Source organism: Lithobates pipiens, unplaced genomic scaffold (assembly GCF_037356315.1).
Source record: "Lithobates pipiens isolate NorthernLeopardFrog02 unplaced genomic scaffold, aLitPip1_a1.2 Scaffold_3, whole genome shotgun sequence".
Classification (NCBI taxonomy): Eukaryota; Metazoa; Chordata; class Amphibia; order Anura; family Ranidae; genus Lithobates; species Lithobates pipiens.
This window is the reverse complement of record NW_027507790.1, coordinates 210,230,072-210,255,442: the sequence shown is the minus strand read 5'-3', so window position 1 is coordinate 210,255,442 and position 25,371 is coordinate 210,230,072. Positions and strand designations below refer to the sequence as shown.

At 42.0% G+C, this 25,371-nt stretch overlaps 1 protein-coding gene across 1 annotated transcript in view; it reads left to right on the top strand.

Annotated features, from left to right (window-relative positions):
* ITGA1 (integrin subunit alpha 1) overlaps positions 1–25,371 on the top strand; it is a 223,978-nt gene that overhangs the window by 88,735 nt on the left and 109,872 nt on the right. The window contains exons 2-8 of the mRNA XM_077462760.1: positions 1,875–1,995; positions 5,537–5,643; positions 8,021–8,109; positions 12,270–12,384; positions 14,606–14,733; positions 16,194–16,342; positions 24,171–24,321. Of these exons, the coding sequence (XP_077318886.1) occupies positions 1,875–1,995; positions 5,537–5,643; positions 8,021–8,109; positions 12,270–12,384; positions 14,606–14,733; positions 16,194–16,342; positions 24,171–24,321 (860 nt within the window). The remainder of the gene's footprint in view (positions 1–1,874; positions 1,996–5,536; positions 5,644–8,020; positions 8,110–12,269; positions 12,385–14,605; positions 14,734–16,193; positions 16,343–24,170; positions 24,322–25,371) is intronic.

The window sequence follows — 25,371 nt, the reverse complement described above, 5'->3', positions numbered from 1 at the left end:
ATTTTTTTCTTTGCATGGGTAATTTTACCACAGTCACTAAACTCCGTGGAAAAGTCCTTTACAAAGTGTAACAACCTATTTGCCTTTAGTAAATAAACCCCAATGACACTGCAAATCCTTTATTCCACCCACTTCCAGATTACTGTAGTAGACTAATTTAAATCATTATCATTTGTAATACCCTAAAGAGAGTTTGAGACAACGGCATGCCAATAAACAATAGTGCGCTGTAGTCATATAATAATAAATGATGTTCCTTCATGACTTTATAACAGCACCAAACACTGCAACAGGGGCGTTGCTAGGGGGTGGCTATTAGGACTATACCCCCGAATCTGGGGCCCATAGCCCTGAGTCCCTTGCTGCAGGGTCCCTGCCTAGCCAGCGGGATGCGGCTGCTGCGGTAAGCGTGCTGATTGCATGAGAGAGGTGGAGGAGAAGAGAGAAGCGAGCGGGCGGACGAGCAGAGATGACATCTTTCTCTGCCCACTCCACATCAGCGATCTTCACAGCCGGGCCTCTTCAATTTGGGAGCGATGTGCAGTGAGCAGCAGAGAGATGACATCATCTCTCACTGCCCACCCACATCACCGCTCTTCTGCTCTCACTAAATGGACCAGTGCTGTCAGCCTGCCACCAATACAGCATCAATTTGGTGGCACTGGCTGGCATGGCAAGTGACAATCCACATTAGTTGGTAAGTGACAACGCACATCTGGTGGCCGGTGATGTGGCAAGTGACAATCTGCAAATGGTGGCAGGAGATGTGGCAACCTGCAAATGGTGCCAGGAGATGTGGCAAGTGACAATCCACATCTAGTGGCAGGTGACGGTGGCAAGTAACACGCTGCATCTGGTGGCAGGAGATGTGGCAAGTGACACGCCCAGGGCTCCCACTGATTCTGCACTAGGGTGAGCTGAACCACTTCATTATATGTTAGAAAGTAACAATACAAATAGTGCACTTCAATCACCCTGATACCATATCAACCATTATGCCATGATGATTGAAGTGCCAACACCAACCATCGCCTGTGAAAAATTGCTTACCACTAGTCTCACCCCGCCCCCCCCCCCCCATGGGCATGCAAAAAGGGTGCTGACTGTTGCTATGGGCTCTAGCCCCAGATCTTTTGCAGACCTAGCAACGCCCTTGCCCTGCAACTTCAGATTTAAGATCAGCCAATGCATGCAGCATAAGAAATTGGATTTTCCTCAATGCATGCACCATCAGATCTCAGATCAGCCCCAATTCAAGCATTATCAGACCCCAGATCTTCCCAAAGGCACACACCATCCCACTATCAGCCCCAATGCATGAAGCATCAGAACTTGGATCTGCCACAATGCATGCACCATCAGACCTCAGATCATCTCCAGTGTATGCTCCATCAGGCCTCAGACTTCAGATCGACACCAATTCATGCATCTTCAGAATCCAGATAAACTCCAATGCATGCACTTTCAGACCTCAAATTGGCACCAAACCCTGCACATTTAGAACATAGGGGTTTTACATCAATACTAAAGCAGTTCATACAAGAGCAGTAAGAGTGTAACCTCTTCTGCCAGCAGGCCTATGTTGTCATTGATATTAGGCAGGTCGTTGGGCCATGGGCAGGCCAGTCTTTGTAATTGATTGCCTAGTGAGCTATCAATTAAAGCATATGGCATTAATACTTCAAGTACAGTGAAAAATCCATTACATGTCCACCTGGCATGGATGCTGTAGGTTGCAGTAGGTTGCATATGCCTGGTTTAACCTTTTAACTGATTTACAGCAAATGAAGAAATGTAATTATCAAAGCTATTATTTAGAAGACCTGGATTATTACCAGATTATTAATGGAAAGTTTTGTGTTTTGGAATTACAGCCATCCTTAGGAGTGGAGAAGCTTTCAACGTGGATGTGAAGAATGGATTATCATTTAGTGGTTCTGTTGATGATATGTTTGGATATACTGTTCAGCAATTTGAGAATGAGGAAGGAAAATGGTAAAGTAGACTTGCACTGTGTCATTTTATCTTAGTGGAAATCACAGTATTTTATCAATCTGTTTTATATTTGAAGCTTCCTTTAATGCAGGGGTCTCCAAAAGACTGCCCGTTGCCTACATCTATGCTTAAATCTCCTCTCCCCCCATGTAACAGGGGACACTGATGTAAGAGGTATTTTGATATAAGGGAGACTCTGATGGGGACCCTAATGTAAGAGGTGCTCTGATGGGGACTATGATGTAAAGATGATTTTGACAGGGACTCTGTTGTAGGGGGAGACTTTAATGGGGGTCTTGGTTTGAGGTGGGGGTTCTGAAGGGGACTGTGATGGGGGACCCTGATAGTGATCCTGATGTAAGGAGGAGTACCAGGAGGACGACCACAAATATTTGTAAAATATACAATGTGTCCTTTGTACTGAAAAGTCTTAAAGGCTCTTGCTTATTGTACAGTTTTAATGATATGCATGTTTTATGGGACAGTCATATTTATTCATTACTCGTGTTTTCTGTGCTTTCTATTAACACTGCACAATAACTATGCTTTACTGTAACCAATTTGCTCCATAGGTAGTTTACAAACCATTGGATTAACTGATTTACAGACAGATTTAGGGGCTGCACTTTCAATTCCATCTTTTGTCTATGGTCAGAAAAACAAGGAAAAACAAGCTAAAATGCAAAACTTGCATCACAAATCAGTTTGTTTGCCGACCAGCCGCCGTCATTATACTGCGGTAGGTTGGCACGGCTGCGCGAATCACCGTAGGTGTACATAGGCCACTTTTAGAGCTCTAGGGGGTGCGCCTGCGGTGCGACGCCAATGCCACAATGTCTGCCAGCGACCCACAATTGCTCTTTAGAGAGCCAGAACGGGGATCTGTCAATGTAAATAGACAGATCCCCGTTCTGACAGGGGAGTAGAGAGAGATCTGCTGTTCCTAGTGATCAGAAACAGCGATCCCTCTCCTCCCTCAGTCACTACACCTCCCTAGGGAACACTTAACCCCTTGATCGCCCCCCTAGTGTTAACCCCTTCCCTGCCATTGACATTTATACAGTAATCAGTGGCTATTTTAGCTCTGATTTCTGTATAAATGTCAATCATCTAAAAAAAGTGTTCGATCTGTCCACTGCAATGTTGCAGTCTCACTAAAAATCGCTGATCACCGCCATTACTAGTAAAAAACAAAAATTAATAATGAAAGTGCCATAAATCTATCTTCTATTTTGTAGACGCTATAACTTTTGCGCAAACCAATCAATATACGCTTATTGCGATTTATTTTATTTTTTTACCAAAAATATGTAGAACAATACATATTAGCCTAAACGGATGAAGAATTTTGGAACTTTATCATGGCAAAAAATTTAAAATATATATATATCTTTTTTTTTTTAAATTGACGCTCTTTTTTTGTTTATAGCTCAGAAAATAAAAACCCGCAAAGGTGATCAAATATCACCAAAAGAAAGCTGTATTTGTGGGGAAAAAAAGGACATAAATTTTGTGTGTGTACAAAGTTGTATGACTGCGCAATTGTCAGTTAAATCGACGCAGTGCCGTATCGCAAAAAATGCCCTGGTCATTAAGGGGGCAAATCCTTCTAGTCCTTAAAGTGGTGTTCCCCCCCAAAAAAAATATGAGTAAAATTCCCCCCTCAAAAAAAAAAATTTGAATTTTTGTTTTAAACTCACCTCTAAATGTCTGCTGCTAGGGGGTCCCTCATAGTTTGCCTCCTTCAGTGCCCGGGCACCTAACGTCACTTCCCCTCGGCGCAGTCAGTCATCTGGGACACGTGACAGGTCCCAGATGACTGCGCAGCGTATCATGGCACGTGGTGCCACTCGCACATGCGCAGTGCTCGGCGCCGCAGAGTAGAGGGGGGGACGAGCGGATATTTGTTCCCCAGCATCGCTGGACCCTGGGACAGGTGAGTGTCGATTATTAAAAGTCAGCAGCTGCAGTATTTGTAGCTGCTGACTTTTAATTTTTTTTTTTTAGGGGCACCCCACTTTAAGTGGTTAACAAGTCATAAACATTCTTTGGGGTTCAGGTAGTTGTGATTTTCACAGGGTTTCATCTAACATTTTGTACTACATAAGTAGCATTTGCTAAGTGTACAGTATACAACAAACTCCTCCTTTACATTCAAGAACACGGGATGGGGGGGGTACCATGACTTTGTCCAACAAATGTAGAAAGGACAGCTGTTTAGTCAACCTGTCCTTTTGGGTAAATCTCTCAAACCAAGCCTACAAATGTAGCCAATGGCATCTAATTTCGAAATTTTGTTAGTGTATAGTGTATGTAATGCCTCGTACACACGATCAGAATTTTGGTCGGAAAAAGCTCTGATGATTTTCCCGGAGGAATTTCGATGGGATTACGCTCAAGCCGTCTTGCATACACATGGTCACACCAAATTCCGACCGTCAAGAGTGTGGTGACGTACAACGCATACGACGGGACTAGAAAAAGGAAGTTCAATACCCAGTAGCCAATAGCTTCCATCCTGTAGTTGAATCTGAGCATGCATGATTTTTTGCACGTAGGAATTGCATACACACGATCTGAATTTCCGATAGAAAGTTTTTCCATCTGAAAAATTGAGAACATGCTCTAAAATTTTTGCTGGCTGGAATTCAGCCAGCTAAATTCCAATGGAGCATATACATGGTCGCATTTTCTGATGAAAAGCTCTCATTGGTCTTTTGCTGGTCGAAATTCCAATCGTGTGTACGTGGCATTAGCCTAAAATCAATTTTTCATTATGTTTCAAATAATCACTCAGCCTTACTGTATGCAGCTTTCTCCAGGGAATCTGTTGCAAAGCTTCTTGCCAGTAACAGCACTCCCTGTTGCAGGAATACAGCATTATGCTACTGCCTTGCAGCATTGTCAGCCTGCCATGTGCATGCCTTCAGTAGGCCTTTGACTGTCTTTAGTATCTGAAGGAAGCATGCAAAGACCTGATGGGCGGCCCAATGGTCAACTGAAGGAGCACACACAGCTGAAGGAATGTGATAATTTCAAGGAATCTTATAATAATTACAGTATCAGCCTGCAAGGCTGGCAGGATCTCCAGGTAAGAAAAGTTGCAACAGATTAAAAAAAAAGGACAAAAAAAATTTGCTTAGGAAAATTGAATTCAGTGAGACACAATAACAAAACAAAAATGTGGGGTTTGCATACACTTTAAAGGCTAATGCGTTAAGTCATTGGCCCTAGCAAATTTATTTATTCATTTTTATTTATTGCAGGCGCTTATATAGTAACATTAATTTACACAGCGCTTTAAGGCAAAGAAGGATTGTTGAATTTTTGCGACTTTCATGATCTGGATACTTATTCCAGATCAATGACCCAGACAGTATTGAACTCCAGGCAAGCCACTAAATATTCAGATAACATACATATATGTGCTGTTTTACATTATGTGCTGTTTCACTAGACAAATCGCTATGCAAATTTTTTATAACCCTTTGGTGTGATATAACAATCTATTTTCCTATGCTAACAATGCTTTGACTTTCAGGGTGCTCATTGGTTCACCCCTGGAGGGACAACCAGCTCGCAAGACAGGAGATGTGTATAAATGTCCAGCAAATGGTCACTCAAAATGCATGAAGATTGACTTGCCAAGTAAGCTGAACAAGTATTGTTTTAATGTTGGTTATTGTTTATCTTACAATTCGTAACATTTGTGCATTTTGGTAAATGGCTTATTAAGTTGCATATATTTTTATTCTTTAACTTAAAGTGGATGTAAAACCCATTCATGAAATCTGACCTATGCACATACGTATCTCACAAAAGTGAGTACACTCACATTTTTGTAAATATTTTATTATATCTTTTCATGTGACAACACTGAAGAAATTACATGTTTCTACAATGTAAAGCATGAATGTACAGCTTGTATAACAGTGTAAATTTGCTCCCCAAAAAATAAATAAATAAAGAAACTCAACACGCAGCCATTAATGTCTAAACCAAACTTTCTGGTAGACTAGGTCTGATGGAATCAGTCCATGGGACAATCCGATCGTGTATGGGCTAATCCGATCGTTTTTCATCTTAAAAATCCGACAGACCTAGAAATAGAACATGTTTCATATCTGTCCGATGGGCTCAATTCCTAGCAGGAAAACCATTTGTCTGTATGCTGGTCCGACGGACCAAATACGACGCAAGGGAAGCTATTGGCTACTGGCTATTGAACTTCCTTTTTTAGTCCTGGCTTACGTCATCACGTTAAAAACAAACAGACTTAGTCCGTTTGTGTGTGGCCGTTCATTCGCAAAGTCCATGGGAATTCCGCCCAAAGTCTGTCGGGAAGACCATCGGACCTAGTCTGCCGGGAAGGTCCGGTTGTGTGTATGTGGCATTAGGCATGGAGTTAACCAGAGATTCACAGGTTGCCACTGGAGTCCTCTTCCACTTCTCAATGACAACATCACAGAGCTGGTGGATGTTAGAGACCTTGCGCTTCTCCACCTTCCGTTTGAGGATGCCCCACAGATGCTCAATAGGGTTTAGGTCTGGAGACATTCCTAGGCCATCACCTTTACCCTCATCTTCTTTAGCAGAGCAGTAGTCGTCTTAGAGGTGTGTATGGGGGCATTATATTTTGGAATACTACTGCCCTGCGGCCCGGTCTCTGAAGTGAGGGAATCATGCTCTGCTTCAGTATGTCGCAGACTAGTACACGTTGACATTCATGGTTCCCTCAATGAACTGTAGCTCCCCAGTGTCGGCAGCACTCATGCAGCCCCAGACCATGACACTCCCATCACCATGCTTAACTGTAGGTAAGACACACTTGTCTTTGTACTCCTCACCTGGTTGCCGCTACACACGATTAACACCATCTGAACCAAATAAGTTTATCTTGGTCTCATCAGACCACAGGACATGGATCCAGTAATCCATGTCCTTAATCTGCTTGTCTACAGCAAACTGTTTGCGGGCTTTCTTGTGTATCCTCTTTAGAAGAGGCTTCCTTCTGGGACAATGCAGTGTGCAGCGTATGGTCTGAGCACCGACAGGCTGATCCCCCACCCCTTCAACCTCTGCAGAAATGCTGGCAGCACTCATACCTCTATTTTTCAAAGATAAACTCTGGATATGACGCTGAGCACATGCACTCAATTTCTTTGGTCGACCATTGACGAGGTGCCATGTTGAACTTCCAGTGACCAGTATGAGAGAGTGAGAGCGATAACACCAAATTGAACACACCTGCTACCCATTCACACCTGACACCTTGTAACACTAACGAGTCATATGACACTGGGGAGGGGTGGCTAATTAGCCCCAATTTGGACATTTTTACTTAGGGGTGTACTCGCTTGTGTTGCCAGCCATTTAGACATTATTAGCTGTGTGTTGAGTTATTGTGAAGGGACAGCAAATTTACACTGTTATACAAGCTGTACACTCACTACTTTACATTGTAGCAAAGTGTCATTTCTTCAGTGTTGTCACATGAAAAGATATAATAAAACATTTACAAAAATGTGAGGGGGTACTCACTTTTGTGAGATACTGTATATCTATAGTGTTTACTTATCTCTTTAAAAGCCCTAAGTGCCATGTCGTTCTGCTGTTCCGTTTCCTCAGTTATCAGCATGATAACTTATGACAAGTTCTCTGATACGGGAGGGACAGATAAATAGAGAGCTTGCCTATTCACAGCACAGCTCTGCAAGCTTTTTTGTTCCTCTGCCTATGTGGAGGGGAGGTATGTGCCTTTCCTCCAATCAGCTCACACCCACTGCTGAATGAGGAAACACGATTTTTAACACTTTCTAAAGAGTCTAGAAAGCTGAAAACAGCAGATATAGATGTAAAGCTTAAGTAGGGAGATCTATTTTATCTCCGTGTATCATCTGAGGCTGTTCACTTCCCTGAGTATATGTGAGGGTTTACATCCACTTTAAGGTTAATGCTTTTAGCATGACTCTTCTCCCTATGTTTAAAATGAATATTACAACCTTTAACTCACTATTTATTTTAGAATATACTACCATTGCCAATGTTACAGAGGTGAAAGACAACATGACCATGGGATCAACTTTAGTCACGAATCCTAAAGGTGGATTCATGGTAAGACTAGTGAACAACTGCCTTGTCCTTAAAGTGTGTCAAAATCCAGAATCAAATCAAATCATATATAGATTTATTGGCTATGTTAGCTTCCCTTTTCTGGCTTTTTTCCTTTATATTTTACTGGAGAGTCTTAACACTAGGCCATGAGAGTCTCCATGTTGGATCATACATAGCAATGAATAAATTAGGTATCCAATGTGTCCTTACAGTAGTTCCTGGCAGTTCAGTTCAACTACCAATGTGGCCCCATTATAGCAATGCATCAATAGTAATATGTGAAAACTGGGCTTAGCAGCGAGCTCCAACACTACAAGCCCCAGGGGTTAACTAATAGCTGGAAAAGTGAAGTAAAGTGAGACTGTGCTCTCTTAAACAAACAACAGTGCAGCCCATTTCACAAAATAAATATAGTTTTGACACACGTCCCCAAACTCCCAATGCTCCTAGTGTGAACTTATCCACATTGTCTTTAGCTACATACAGTATCTCACAAAAGTGAGTACACCCCTCATATTTTTGTAAATATTTTATTCTATCTTTTTATGTGAAAACGTTGAAGAAATTACACTTTACTACAATGTAAAGTAGTGAGTGTACAGCTTGTATAAATTTGCTGTCCTCTCAAAAACACTCAACAGCCATTAATGTCCAAACCACTGGCAACAAAACTGAGTACACCCTTAAGTGAAAATGTCCAAATTGGGCCCAATTAGCCATTTTCCCTTTGTTAATGTTACAAGGTCTCAGGCGTGAATGGGGAGCAGGTGTGCTAAATTTGGTGCTATTGCTCTCACTCTCTCATACTGGTCACTGGAAGTTCAACATGGCACCTCATGGCAAAGAACTCTCTGAAAAAAAAATATTGCTCTACATAAAGATGGCAAAGAATATAAGAAGATTGCCAAGACCCTGAAACTGAGCTGCAGCACGGTGGCCAAGACCATACATCGGTTTAACAGGACAGGTTCCACTTGGAACAGGCCTCGCCATGGTCGATCAAAGAAGTTGAGTTCACATGCTCAGCGTCATATCCAGAGGTTGTCTTTCGGTCAGGGGCGGCCCGTCCATAGGGGGTGCCTGGGCGCTGAAGCTGCGCCCCCCACCCCCTCCAGGCAGTCAAAAAATTTTTTTTTTAAAGCTGGCCCTTAAAAAAAAAAGTCCTTACATGCACTGTGTTCGGACGCCGGACACAGTCCGACGCCTGGATACAGTGCACCTATGGGAAGCGCCACGTCTATGCAATCATAAGATTGCAGATGTGGCACTTCATTTGCGGACGTTTAGCCCGCCGTGTGACACTTTGTGAGGCGCAGAGTAACTTCTGCCCATTTGTAGTATATATTGCTACGGCCAGGCGGTTTGATTGACATCTGAGATGATGTCACTTCCTGTTTTCTCTCTCCAATTGCACCCAGGTGAGAGGAACCAGGAAGTATGAGGAGACATCTCTGGGGAGGACAACACACTTGCTGCTGCAACTTGGTGGGACACATTCTGCTGCAACTTGGTGGGACACAGGCTGCTGCAACTTGGTGACACATTCTGCTGCAACTTGGTGGGACACATGATGCTGCAACTTAGTGACACATGATGCTGCAACTTGGTGATACATGGTGCTGCAACTTGGTGGGACACATGCTGCTGCAACTTGTTGACACATTCTGCTGCAACTTGATGGGACACATGCTGTTGCAACTTGGTGATACATTCTGGTGCAACTTGGTGGGACACATGATGCTGAAACTTGGTGGGACATATGCTGCTGCAATTTGGTGACAAATGATGCTGCAACTTGGTGGGACACATGCTGCTGCAATTGATGGTGACACATGCTGCTGCAATTGATGGTGACACATGCTGCTGCAACTTGGTGACACATGATTCTGCAATTTGGTGGTGACACATGCTGCTGAAATTGATGGTGACACATGCTGCTGCAATTTGGTGGGACACATGCTGCTGCAATTGGTGGTGACACATGCTGGTGCAATTTGGTGATGACACATGCTGCTGCAATTGATGGTGACACAGACTGCTGCAATCTGGTGGGACACAGGCTGCATTTGGTGGGACATGGGCTGCATGTAAGGAGGGACTCCGCTGGGGACACCTGATGGCATGCGACGTGGCTAGTGACGCGCTCAGGGCTCCCACTGATTCTGCATTATGGTGAGTTGAATGATTTAATTTTTGTATTAAAATGTTATAATAGAAATAATGTGCTTCAATCATCCAGACACCATAACAACCATGGTGCCAGGATGATTGAAGTGCTAACACCAGGTGTTTGAAATATATTTATCTGCTAATTGTTAAACTTTCTAGAATACACATATTGTTGTGTAGGATCTGGGCCTGCTGTCCCTTTATCCCTCTCTCCCTCTCCCTCCATCCCTCGTTCATCTCAGACACTAACCACACCACCTTAGAGCCATGCCCACTATTTCACTGAAACCACGCCCATTTTCACCAAGTGGGAGGGGTCAAAAAGGAAGGACGGGGTCTGGCGCCCCCCCATCCTAAAACTTCACCAGCCGCCACTGCTTTTGGTAATAGACATTTCAGTGCTGCCAGCATTTCTGTACAGGTTGAAGGGTTGGGGGAGGGGGCTCAGCCTGTCATTGCTCAGACCATGCGCCACACACTGCATTAAATTGGTCTGCATGGCTGTTGTCCCAGAAAGGAGCCTCTTCTAAAGATGATGCACAAGAAAGCAGCAAACAGTTTGCTGAAGACAAGCAGACTAAGGACATGGATTACTGGAACCATGTCCTGTGGTCTGATGAGACCAAGATAAACTTATTTGGATCAGATAGTGTCAAGTCAGTGTGGTGGCAACCAGGTGAGGAGTACAAAGATAAGTGTGCCTTGCCTACAATCAAGCATAGTGGTGGGAGTGTCATGGTCTGGGGCTGCATGAGTGCTGCCGGCACTAGGGGCGCTACAGTTCATTGAGGGAACGATGAATGCCAACATGTAGTGTGACATACTGAAGCAGAACATGGTCCCCTCCTTTCAGAGACTGTATTCCAACAAGATAAGGACCCTATACACACCTCCAGGATGACCACTGCCTTGCTAAAGAAGCTAAGGGTAAAGGTGATGGACTGGCCAAGCATGTCTCCAGACCTAAATCATATTGAGCATCTGTGGGGCAACCTTAAACAGAAGGTGGAGCAGCACAAGGTCTCCAACATCCACCAGCTCTGTGATGTCATCATGGAGGAATAAAAGATTACTCCATTGGCAACCTGTGAAGTTCTGGTGAACTCTATGCCTAAGAGGGTTATGGCAGTGCTGTAAAAATAATGGTGACCACACAAAATATTGACACTTTGGGCCCAATTTGCACATTTTCACTTAGGGGTGTACTCACTTTTGTTGCTAGTGGTTTAGGCATTAAAGCGGTAGTAAACCCGCAAATTTTTTTTTTTTTTTTTAAACCTGCAAAGCAAAAGGCATAATGAGCTAGTATGCACCGCATACTAGCTCATTATGAAATACTTACCTTCGCACGAGGCCCCGACATCTGGCCCGATCCACGGCGAGGGAGCTGACATGCTCCCTCTGCGTTTCTTTTGGGTATCGCGGGTATCGCGGCTCCGGCGCTGTGAGTGGCCGGAGCCGCGATATCGTCACTCCCGCGCATTCGCGTGGGAGATTTCATTCCGGCCGGTCGGCCACTGCCGGATTTTCAGCCCGAGAATCCCCTTGTGCGCATGCGCCGCTGCAGTCAGCGGCGCATGCCGAGGGGAATATGTGCGGTTTAGGAGATATTTTTTTTTACCTACAGGTAAGCCTTATTATAGGCTTTCCTGTAGGTAAAAGTAAAAAAATTGAGTTTACAACCACTTTAATGGCTGTGTGTTGAGTTACTTTTTTGGGGGGAGGGGCAGCAAATTTACACTGTTATACACGCAACGGAAGACAACGGAAACCCCATAGTATTTCTATGGAGGACGTCGCTTCGCAGCTGATTTACAGCTATTGTCGGTCTTCTACACACAGCTTTAAAGGGTTAGATATATTAGGTTTAGAGTGTGGCAGAGAGCAGGTTTAGAGTTAGTTTTTGCCTGGACCTACACTTTTATTGTATAACTGACAGTAGGGCATATTTATTTTGGTGAAATATTAAGCCATTTTCTCTGTTCTCAAAGGCCTGTGGACCTCTGTATGCATACAGGTGTGGAAGCATGCACTACACGACTGGAATTTGTTCAAATGTCAGTTCTAAATTTCAAGTTTTAAACTCAATTGCCCCTGGAGTTCAAGGTACAGTACACTCACTGCATAATAATTGGGTTGCTTTTTTTATGATCTGGGAGAACTAGCTTCCTACCTAGGCCTTAATTGCCCGAGGGCAGGTTTTCTTCAAGTAAACCTTTTCCTCTGCCAAAGTTTACAGAAACTGCTGTCAGGTATGGACTAATCAGCTAAAAACACTGGTGCATAATCATACTCAAAACTCCTGCTTCAATTTGTCCCCAGAGATTGACTTATTCTCCTACTGGGCACCAATATTATGGGAGGGATTTACAAAAACTGGAGCAGACAAAATCTGGAGTGGCTGTGCATGGCAACCAATCAGCTTCTACCTTTCATTTTCAAAGCGTAACTGAGCAAGCTAAAAAAAAGCTGATTGGTTACTATGCACAGCTGCTCCAGATTTTGTCTCTTCCAGTCTTAATAAATTTGCTTTCTTGGCCCTTCCATATCATAGACAATCAGAAGTCAAGCTGACATACATCAGCCCACACATGAAACAGATGTGAAGGTATCACTGTGTCAGCATGCTTGAAGGAAAAAAAACGTACTCTTTCATATTTTTATAATGTTGTATCCTTGTCTCCCTACCCCCTCCCTTTTCAAAATACTTTAGAAACTTACATAATGAAATATTGTAGCACTCCTATTGTTTTGTAGGAGTTGCAATTTTTGGAATTAAAGGGGGGATTTCTGATCCACGTGATAATGTAGTGCCATGTTAAGGCAGGGGTTGAATCTTCTACATTGACATCTGCTTTATAAGTACTTTATAAGTACTTAAAAGGTAAAGTATTTTCGCTTCCAGGTTTGGTTTTACAGAAGTTGCAGGACAGCCAAGGTTTCTGGCTATGCCTCCCTGCAACTATTGTAAAGCTATGCATGGAAATCGCAATCCACTCGCTCCATTACCCAAAATGTATAATGAACGAAATATCCAGCAGCAAAATGAGCCCTCACCTTGTAATAAGCAGATTTCTATGACCACAGCTGATCAATAGGAAGGCAAACAAAAGCACAATAACGCATGGTCCAATTTGTTCCAGCAGGGGGAAAATAAATTCCTTCCTGGTCCCCCAGAAAGCAATCAGATATTTCCTGGATCAACAATCTCCTGTGATGTTACCTATAAATATTAATATCCAGTTATATTTTGTGCATTTAGGATTGCAGCCAACCCATTTTTAAAACAATCTACTGAGCTGGCCTGAACCAGTTCTTCATGGAGTCCACATTTTTGCAGCCCTTATTATGAAGAAGCCTTTCTGTGTATGGAGGTTAAATCTCTTTTCCTCCAGACATAAAGAGTGCCACCTTGTTCTTTCTAATGACCCTACTACTTTCACACTGGGGCTAGGGGGCGTTAGCGGTAAAGCGCCGCTAATTTTAGAGGCCCCTTACCACTGTTATAGCAGTGCTTTAAAGGGTTAAAAGCGCCATTGGCAAAGTACTTTGCAGGTGCTTTGCAGGAAATTTGGCAGCGGTGCCCATTGATTCAATGGCAGGGGCGGTGGAGGAGTGGTGCTGCCCAAAAGATGCGGCTTGCAGGACTTTTTCTAATGTCCTGCATGCGCACTGCTCCAGTGTGAAAGCACTCAGGCTCCCACACTGGGGCTGCAGGTGAGGCATTTTTCAGGCGCTTTACAGGTGCTATTTTTAGCCTGAAAGTGCCTGAAAAAGCCTCAATGTGAAAGGGGTCTAAAATGAATAACTGTACACCAAGTTTACTATATGGACCACTTATTTATATATGTTGATCATATGCCCCCTTAATCTCCTTTTTTCAAGAGAGAATAAATTCAGTTCCTCTAATCTTTCCTCATAGCTGAGCTCCTCCATGCCTCTTATCGGTTTGGCTGCCCTTCTCTACACTTTCTCCAGCTTCCCGATATCCCTTTTGAGAAGTGGTGCCCAAAACTGAACTGCATATTCCGGATGAGGTCTTACTAATGATTTCTACAGGGGTAAAGTGACATCTCTCGCCCACTGGAGTCCATACCTCTCTTAAATTACAATAGAGTATTTTTCTTGCTTTATAAACTGCATGTAGCAAGTGGGTGAAGCTGGGAACTCAAGTTAAGAGATTTGTTAACTGGAATTTCTATGAGATAGGAAGCTGGAGTGTGATACAATCTACTGGCATCAACCTAAAAGAAACATTGAGTGGCTTTGCCTGTAATAATTCTTTATGTATTAAATATGATGTAACATACCCTAAATTTCTTTACAGAATGTACAACCCAGCTGGATCTGGTGATAGTTCTCGATGGCTCTAATAGTGTTTTTCCTTGGCACAGTGTGAACACATTTTTAATAAAACTATTGAGCGGAATGGACATTTCTCCAACACAAACTCAAGTAAATATGCTTTATTATACGTGTATAAAAATATGATAAAAATGCACTATAAGTGATGGTTCCCACAGGGGCAGCCCGACTTGCAGCGTGACTTTGCACACAACTTCAACGGCAGTTTGCAAATTGATTTCTGCATAGAAGTCAATGCAAGTCGCCCTGAAGTCGTCCCAAAGTAGTACAAGAACCTTTTTCTCAGTCAGAGAGACTTGAGTCGCTCCTATTAGAATGGTTCCATAGTACAGAACGGAGCATGACTTGTCAGGCGGCTAAGTCGTCTGATAAGTTGCCCCTGTGTGAACTGGCACTCATTCTGAAAAGCTTGGTATGTTTGGTAGTTGTCCATGATGTTTAGAAAACATTACACGGTGACAGCCTCCATCAAACTAAAGGTTGACTGACTTGGTTCTAACCCTTAAACCATCCCTTTATTGTTTTCCCAGGCAGTGAAGAGATCAGCTCCAGACCTGCCATTTACATATAAAATGATAAGACTCCACAAAAACCAATGTTGAGCTGAAAATAAATGCTGGACAGTCGAATGACTTTCTAATATATTACACTAGGGGCTCCAATGATATTTTCCATCTCAGTATCCCTCAGCCTTCCCACTCCCACTTCCCTGCCTTGAAGTCTGCATACTGGGCATCAAAAATACCACTGTTAAGGGTGTTGTATTTATTTTTTTCCGCCTTTAAACACCCCTCTGTATTAGTCTAGGTGTCCTTGAACTCATAGGTGTTCACAGGCATTTAGAGGCAGGAATGTTTAGTGGCAGAGAAAAAAAAACATGCTCAGGATAGGAGTATCTTTGCTGCACAAAAAGCCTACCACCCCCCAGATGGTATAAACACGTATAAGTGCGCTTAAGCACAAGTGTGTTTAGTGCTTGAGTATTCATTCAAATGGCCAGAATAAATGATGCATCAAAATGTGTCCAGTCCATGCTGAACCAGGCGAATTTCGATCCACCTGTGGCCACTGGCCAGCTTTAGACTTTTAATCCAATGACCAGATGTAACAAAGAGATATACTATTACCTTGCACTGTGCATCTTAAGTTGATTTGAAAGACGAAAAATAATTATATAAGCAATTTAATTCTCTTGAGATACTATCAGTGAAGTAAAACACAATAAAAAGAATGAAAAATAACATTTAGTTAACTGATAACATAACAGGTTGAGTTCCGATGGTCAGTTCTCCCATCTTAGCCCCCTCTCACAACACATTTTTGCATCTTGGTCTTATAGTTTTAAAAGCAACAGCTTAGCACTATATTATTATTGTCACATGTGAGACTTCACCATCTATTCAAAGTATTTGGAACCCTTACCATGTAAAACAACCCATTCAGTTTAAGATGAGGATTCCACTCATCACCATCCATCTAAATCCCAAACAGAGTTTTGGGATTAATGTTTCTTAATATGGGAATTTTTAACTGTGTGTTTTATTTTTAAGGTCGGCATTGTTCAGTATGGAGAACGTGTGGCTCATGAATTCAATTTGAACACACACTCTTCCACAAAGAGTGCACTGGATGCGGCCAGAAAGATAACACAACTAAGAGGCAATATGACACTCACAGCTCTTGGTATTGAAAAAGCAAGGTATGTGCAGAAAAACAATATATTCTTCATTTTCTGAGAAAATATAGAGGTTGACTTTCTAAAGATCTAAAGACTGACAATACTGTGTTTCAGTCCAACAGTAGCAGTGTAGCATGAATGTACAGGATCCTGGTGCTAGTAGTAATCTTAATGAACTCCTAAATTTATATTTCACTTTCAACATCCCAAGCTGCCTATAAACCCCAGTCTACCTCTTCAGTTCCCTCATACCTGCCTACACTTTCTCTGGATCCAACACCTCCACTCATCTAACCATTGTTCCACCAACTGCATCTGCATCTCCACCCACTGCATCCCACATACACACGCCACATATAACCAACCCTATCATACACAAATTAAAGATAATATCCTCCCCCATTCACATCAGTATATCTTACAATCACATCCGTCTGTAAAGGCAACACCCTCCTACTTCTCACAACTTCAAATTTTAATACTCCACTACCATAACTATGTACCATTATCAACATATTCTAAATCCTCAGTAAATGCACTTTAAAATTGTAAGGAATTTTACGACATCCCTAAAGTAGTTAGAAAAGGTGGGTGGTTGTAGCTAGAGTACTGCAGCTTATGTACTCTTGTCAGCTTTGAACATACAGGTCATTGCAGTAATTTCCTCATATACAGGTTTTGCCTATTAAAATCACACATTTAGTCTCGGGTTGTAAAGAGAGAGAAACTGCAATACTGCAATAATGCTGCAATAACAATAATGCATTATCTTAAGAAATAAAAAGTTCACTGCAATAAAACAATACAGGTGATGTCTCGTATGTTATTGCAAGTTCTTTGTAGACTACTGGGAAAACCAGTAAACCAATTATAAATGCAGATAATGAGATTTCTGAGGGGCTGCAAATTAGTTTAGCAATTCATTTTAATAGCAATAAAGCTTTCTGGCCTTCACTGTCTGTATGTAATGCCTTTTTATGCTTTAATTGTTATCTTTTCCAAAGTCCCTAGGTTAGTCCTTTTCCTCTTTACCTCTTTTTGGAGCTGGGTGGTGTTAACTGATACAGAGCTGACTGCATCAGTACATTATAAATTAGGTGCACTGTAGTGGCGCTGCCTCCTGCGGCTAGCCCATCATTACCTGCATTGACACCAGGATCTTCAGTCTTCTGGCTTGAAGAACAATGGGTGTTCTTCAACCTGGAGGACATCATCAGGCCAGTCCTTTTCCTTGGGTTGTGTGATCCAACATGGACCAACATGATATCAGCATCACTCCCTGCATCAGTATACTGTGAATGAGAGGAGTCATGGTGACACCTCCATCTAAAACTGACAGTAAAAGTAAATACTCTTTTTGTCCCCACACCCATGGGAACAATGTTGACATTCTGTGCACTGTTTGGTAAAATTATACCTAAAGAAATATTGTTTACTGTTTGTGTGATTGCCTTTATCTAAAAGTGTGCACAAACCTTAAAGTCACACTAATGGCATCTCCTATGGTTTATTTTTGGTTAAATGCTTTCAAATGCTTAACCATGCATACAGGGTAGCAGAATCTTCAGGATTTCCTATAAGACAGATCCGGTAATGATAATGAAAGGAGACCCTCCCACTTAGCTGCCTATTTTTAGTGCTGGCGAGATCTACATCAGTATCTCCAGAATGGAGGAAGAATATTCAATCTTCAACGCTTTTTTTATGTTTGCAATGCAAGTAGGGCACCTTTTAATTTTTTTCTTTAGAAGGGACTATACTCTGCCTACCTCCCCCCCCCCCCCAACAAAAATAATAACCCCTAACACTTGTGGCTGACTTAAAATTAAAAAAGAAATATTAGATAAAGAAGTCCAGTGTTGTCTTGATTTAAGTTGTCCCTTCGCCCCTCTTCTCCAGTAACACTGAGAATCTTTGCCAGTTCTACAGCACCTGGCAGAGAGTCCACAGCATGTGTTTCCATGCATGATATGTCGCAAACAGTTTCTGGAATGGCAATGTCACACATCCCAGGAGGCAGTTTGCATAATGTTGCTCATGCGCACACATGTCACAGGGTTCCACGGCATGCCCGTGCATCACGGTTGTGATGTCAATCTGGCTTAGGTTGGAATTTAGCAAGTAAGAGAGAAAAAAAAAAATAAAAAAAATAATATTTAAAAATTTTCTTTTTTTGATAAGAGGGAGGGTGGAGGAGGCAGGAGGGAAGACCTTGTGAAAAAAAGCTCCGCTTTAAGAAAACGAAAGTTTCACTGTAAGTAACATGTCTGAAACCTTATGATGCTGAGGATTCATTCTCTTGGCAGCACTTCAATACAAATAAAAAACAAGACTTTGCTCTCCATGCTAGAAAAATACAGTGGAACTCATTTTAAAATAATGTATGAAAAAAAAGAAAAAAAAAATTGACTTCTTTGAAGGCATAGAGAGAATTTTTTTACAGCAGACGCTGCTCTACATTCAGTGGTTTTGATGTAAAACCAACTGCTACATAATTATTGAGATAAAGTAACAATTTACCAAGGACACTGGACAGATTTATCAAGGCAACAGACATAGTGCTAATCCCTCTGGCAATTGGTTGGATATAGATTGGACAGATTTTGCCCCAGTTTGTGTCTAATGCTTCCACACCAATGGTGACGGGTCTTAGACAAAACAGGAAGCCAGCAGAAATCCCCCTAGAGGGTATACAGCACTATTAATCAGATTTTTTAGCAGAATAGGGAAGTTTTAGAACATCTGGCAGGGTCTGAGTGCTGTCTGTGGCCCCTATAGGCAGGTTTCCCTTTACTTCCTGTTGTGCTGATGGGTTTCAGACAGAACAGGAAAAGACAAATTCCCTGGATATACAGACAGCATTTACAACCTCACAGCAGTTCTAACCCCTCTTAACTCTACTAACTCTCTTAACTTCTAAGAAGAACTTCAGTCACTCCCCATCTTGGTTTTTCTTGTCCCTTGTGCCCTGGACCCCTTTTTGCAAAACACTTTTTGGAATTGTTCACGCCAGCTGCTGTGTAAGCCCTTGTATACACGGTCGGACATTCCGACAACAAAATCCATCTGATTTTTTCAGACGGATTTTGTCCGAAACTGGTGTTGCATACAAACAGTCGGACAAAGTTGTCGGAAAATCTGATCGTTCGTAACGTGATGACGTTATTTCGTTACGACGGGACTATGTTCAGGCTAGTAGCCAATAGCTTTGGTCTAGGAATTTAATCTGAGCATGCGTGGCACTTTGTCCGATCAGAATTCTCTACAAATGATCGGACAAAGTTCTATCGAATCATCTTGTCGGAAATTTTTTATATCCAGCTCTCAAACTTTGTTGGTCGGACATTCTGACGGAAAAAGTCAGATGAAGCCCACACATGGTCGCATTATCCGACAACGCGATCCGATCTGACATTTTCTGTCGGAATGTCCGACCGTCTGTACAAGGGCTTACAATGCAGCAACTGGTGTGTGTTGCAATACAGCGATGCGCTAATCATGGTGCATAGCACTGTTCACTTTTTTTATGAACTTTATTAACATGCAACAGTGACATTTCATAAAGTCTTATTGGCCCCTGTGTGGCCTTTTTATCAGTGAACACCAGTCGCACATTACAGCTCCTGGCCCATAGGAGACAAGACATTTTGCCTTTTCTTGCCAAGGGACTGTGCTGGAATAGCCAACCAAGAACATCCCTTTAAGCATTCCCAGGATACATACCTTGAACCCCAATATCTTAGCATGACAAGCTAGAATACCGCTTCATTATCTTCAGCAGATGGGGATGGTCAGTCCATAGACTGATGCTCACAATAAAAGATGTACATGTCCATGCAGTTTTTTACTGTGAGCCAAGGCTGCATTATGACACGCCCTCCAAGGGACATGTCATTTACAACTGAGCTCAAGGGACGTGGGGTGAATTCTGATGGGTGTCATTCAATCTGGAAGAGGACCCATGCTGGGTGATGGAGCAGGACAGTGTTGTATTGTGGGGAGGGTGAGCTGCATGTTGCTGACTTATTTTTGCCAGGGAATGAAGTGGACAAAAGAAAAAAATAAATGGGGTTGTACTTGAAGAAATACAAAATTCTCCAACACTGAGCATTGTGCATAGAATATGATTGTTGAACAATAGCTCTTTCTATTTGGGAGCATGACCCAAAAGGCAAAAAATATTACTTGGCACCACTTTGTGAATTCAGTGAATGCTGTTCCTAATCACTCTAACTGCATTGAAGGTCATATATCCACTTGAACTTCATTTTTCAGATAGACACAAAAAGACTAAAACTGAAAGAGACACAAAGTAAACTAAATATAGCATAGTGGATCTTTTAACGAGGCTGAGCACATAGCCGAATATGGAAACTTAGCAGTTCTGCTGAATTATGATGTGTGCTATATGGCTTGTCATCCTGGAATGCTAAAACAGCTAATTGAATTCAACTAAGGCTTCACGGAATGACTGATTCCAGACAGATGCATGGCATATTTAACTTCTTAAACAATATACAGTATACAATATTTCCTTCCTATAGTCACCACCTACTGGAAACTTTGATTGTAAAAAGATGATAACTTGTCGACAGAAATGCATTTTTGTTTTTGAAGGGGTGGCGTTCGCTTATAATCCTTTATAAGACAGAAGCATTCATAAGCCCCATACACACTATCAGTTTTTCTGCTGAGTTTTTCCTTCAGATTTACCAAAACCATATAATATAAAGTCAAACCTTAAAAGTTTCAGTTTGTATGCAATCAGGCAGGCCCTTGCACTACATGGTTTTGGTAAACCCGAAGTAAAAACTCAGCAGAAAAACTGATAGTGTGTATGGGGTTTTAGGCTTGGCTTATATAAAAAAAACTAGATTGTATTTCCAGTAAAAATTGATCTAAAATTTTACTAAAAGTGAATTTAGGGATATTTTTATTAGTTTAATTTGGTTACTGTCCCTTATTTGCAAGGTTTTAAATTTATGTATGGGTTTGTTGGTCGGTTGATCCTCTGGTATCTGTCAAGCCGAATGGTGTCCTTGCTGAACAACTGCTGTGATAAAGTCCATGCCAAGACAAGTCATCTACTGTGTGTATTGTTCCTTTAAATGTCTATGTTTTTATAGCCAATAAGAGGACGCAGAAGCAAAATGTCACAATAACTGGGCTTCTTTACTAAGCAAGAAGTCCAACATAGATATGCAACTGTAAATGACCCATGCACTTGTATAAATAAAAAAATTATAAAAAGAACCGGCCATATGAAAGACTCAAGCACCATACACACTATCAGTTTTTCTGCTCAGTTTTTCCTTCAGATTTACCAAAACTATATAATATGAGGTCAAACCTTAGTGTTTCAATTTGTATGCAATCAGGCAGGCCCTCACACTATATGGTTTTGGTAAACCTGAAGGAAAAACTCAGCAGAAAAACTGATAGTGTGTATGGGGCTTAAGATGTATGTCATTGAAAAATAAACATTTAACCTCCCTGGCGGTAATCCCGAGTCTGGCTCGGGCTGCAATTTCAGTACCATGAGCGGTAACCCCAAGCCAGACTCGGGATCGCATCGCTGGATACAGGGAGGACACAGGGAGAGGTTACTTACCTTGTCCCCTGGATCCAGCGATGTCCCCCCGCTGTGTGTGCGAGCCGTCCTCCACTCGATTCACACAGTGCCCGAGTGCCGCTGAGCTCCGTTCCCTGTGACATTACGACGCATGCGAGCGGAGATCGGCGCCAAATTCAAAAAAGTAAAAATACACAAAACACACACAGCACTGTAATCTTACAGATTGCAGTACTGTATAAAAAAAATTACACACCCCCTTTGTCCCTAGTAGTCTGTCCAGTGCCCTGCATGCACTTTTATATTATAAATACTGTTTTTTTCTGCCTGGAATTTGGAGATTGTCCATAGCAACCAGAAAGTGTCCCTTTATGTCAAAAGTGATTTTAGACCAGCTAGAAAACAGCGATAATAAATTAGAATCACTTGCAGAACTGAGCGATAGCGATTTGTGGGGAAATTCGCCATCAAACACTAAATCTAATGACAGCGACAATTCTGCAAATGAGCACATTTCAGTGTTTTTGGATTTGATTACATTATTGAATAATTTTTATTATTATTTATTATCATAATTTATTATATAATAAACTTTATCATACCCGGGATATCTACTGGACTCTTGTTTGAACAGATTTAAGTTATTCCTAAGAATTGCAGGCCTACAATATAAAACGCCAAATTTCCATGCAAAATAATTGTACCGCTTTCAGCACCTAAAATCAGAAATAATCATACCGCCAGGGAGGTTAAATATTGTGAAGATTCTGCATCAATTGTAGAGCTTCAAGGATGCAGTCCACTCGCTAACTTGCATTTTAAGGATTTCCACTCACTTTTATTCTTTTGCGGGTCCACACCAACCTAAAGCCGCGTACACACGGGCGGACTGTCTGGCCAACTAAGTCCGTCAGACAATCCGACAGACAGTCCGTCCTACTTTCGAATGAACGGACTTGACCACACACGATGAACAAACAGTCCGCTGAAAGCTTGCGCGATGACGTGTACAGCACGTACGACGGGACTAGAAATACGACGTCCAATACACTGCAATGCAACCTTTCGCCGTGTAAATCCTTTCTGAGCATGCGCCATACTTAGTCCGTCCAACTTGCCTACTCACGAGCGGACTGTCCGCTGAAACCAAAGTTGGACGGACTGTATTACGGAAATTCCGAAAGACTTAGTCCGCCAGACTGTCCGCTGAAAAAGTCCGCTGAAGCCCACACACGAGCGGACTGTCCGCTGAAATGTGTTTCAGCGGACTAAGTTGGACAGACAGTCCGCCCGTGTGTACGCGGCTTAACTCTCATGATTCCTACACCTCTACAGGCACCTTGACAGTGATAGACTTTACAAAAAAAATATTTCTGCTTTCATACATGTTCTCCAGGGCAGTACTGAGCCCCCCAATGCTATTTGTTTGGTAATCACAAGTCTATTAGACTAGAAAATGGCCATTGCTGATTTTTAACATTTGTTTCCTGTTAACTTCCATGTGGTTCAGGTTCTGTACCTGAACTTCAGTAAAGTTTGTCAAAAGTGCCTCAAAGAGAAACCAGGTATGTTCAACTCACAAAAGCAGTCATAACAGCAGAGGGGAGTGTAGGAGACCTGTGGTCTCAGGTGCATTTGCAGAGCTAGATGAGTGGTCCTGGAAACTGCAGCAGCAAGGTGAGTATATCTCTTCATCAGGTAAGAACAATAAAAGCTGGTATAGGTTAGAGGGGGTGAAGGTTTGAAAAACAAATTCATACCTTGCCAAGAGAGAGATGCTTTAATCATTTTGAATATACTTTTTTACAGTACACTGTACTTTATTTTTAACGTAATAGCTCACAAAATGCTCAAGCGGATTTTTACCCTCCCCCTAATATTTTTTTTAAAAAAAATCCTGCTTACCTGGTGGTGTGTTCAGCACATTTCAGATACTCACCCACCCAGCAGATGGAGCATTGTCCAGCTTAGAACCTCTTTTCTTCTTGCAGTGCTCAGTCCCATGTTTCGCTGTGACGTCATGCTGCCAGCTGTTCTGTGTTTAGCCAGCATGCCTCCCTATGACTCCCTATAACCCTGATCTCCCCTCCTTTCATGAATGAAAGGCTATGCCTCCTGGAATATGTTATGCAATTATCCCAATAGGCAAAGGGAGCACTGTGCATGTATTTTACCTAGGCAAATGACTTGCAATTAGCATTAAGATTGTTTAATAAAAATATCAAATGATAGTTAAAAATGTACATGATTATTTTTTTGCTCTTGTGTATATTTTAGAGAAGAAGCTTTCAGTGAAGAAAGAGGTGCACGGAAAGGAGTCAAGAAGGTTATGTTGGTTGTAACAGATGGTGAATCCCATGATGGTTATCGATTGCCTAATGTCATTGCTGATTGCGAAAAAGATGGCATTGAAAGATATGGTGTTGCTGTAAGTATATACTTGTAAATGTGTATTTACATATACTGTACATCTTAAAGGGGTTGTAAAGTCTCAAAGTGTTTCACCTTAATGCATTCTATGCTAAGATGAAAAACCTTTTTTTCTGCAGCGCCTCCCCAGATCCCCCCCACCTGAGCCCATTCGTTCCAGCGGCATGCGTGAGCCCAGTTAGTAACCAAACTGGTGAAAAGCAGATTCCTGTACACACCTGTAGATGATTGGATAATTAAAGTGAATATTTTCACAGTTTTGTGAAGATTCTCAATTCCTTTAGTAAATTAGCCCATTTACATACACATTAAGGTGTATCCAAACCCTCCATAATGCATAGCTCCCAACTGTTCCTGATTTCGAGGGACTGTCCCTGATTTGGAACAAAGTCCCTCTGTCTCTCTTTCCTCTTCACTTGCCCATCATTTTGATCTGATCTATATAGTTGTACAGTATATAAAAAGGATCGCATCACTGGATCAAGGATGAGTATGCTTACCTTATCTCCTGGATCCAGCGATGTCCCCCCACTGTGCGAGCGGCTTGTTCTCCGCTCGATCTATTACAGAGCCGAGCTCCATTCCCTGTGAGCGTTGCAACACACGGGGATGGAGAATGGCGCCAAATTCAAAAAGTTAAACACATACATTACATACAGTATAATGTAATCTTACAGATTTCATTGCTGTATGTAATTATTTCACATCCCTTTTGTCCCTAGTGGTCTGTCCAGTGCCCTGCATGTAGTTTTATAATATAAAAACTGTTCTTTCTGCCTGGAAACTGGAGATTGTCCATAGCAACCAAAACTGTCCCTTTACATCAAAAGTGGTTTTAGACCAGCTAGAAATTGTGGGGAAATTCATCATCAGTGTTTTTGATCTGATTACATTATTGAATAATTTTTATTATTATTATATTATTATTTGGTATAATTCTTTATAGTTATTTATTATATTTTAACCACTTCAGGACCGCCGTATTGCCATTGTACGTCAGCACAATGGCACAGGCAGGCAGAATCACGTACATCTACGTGATTGCCTT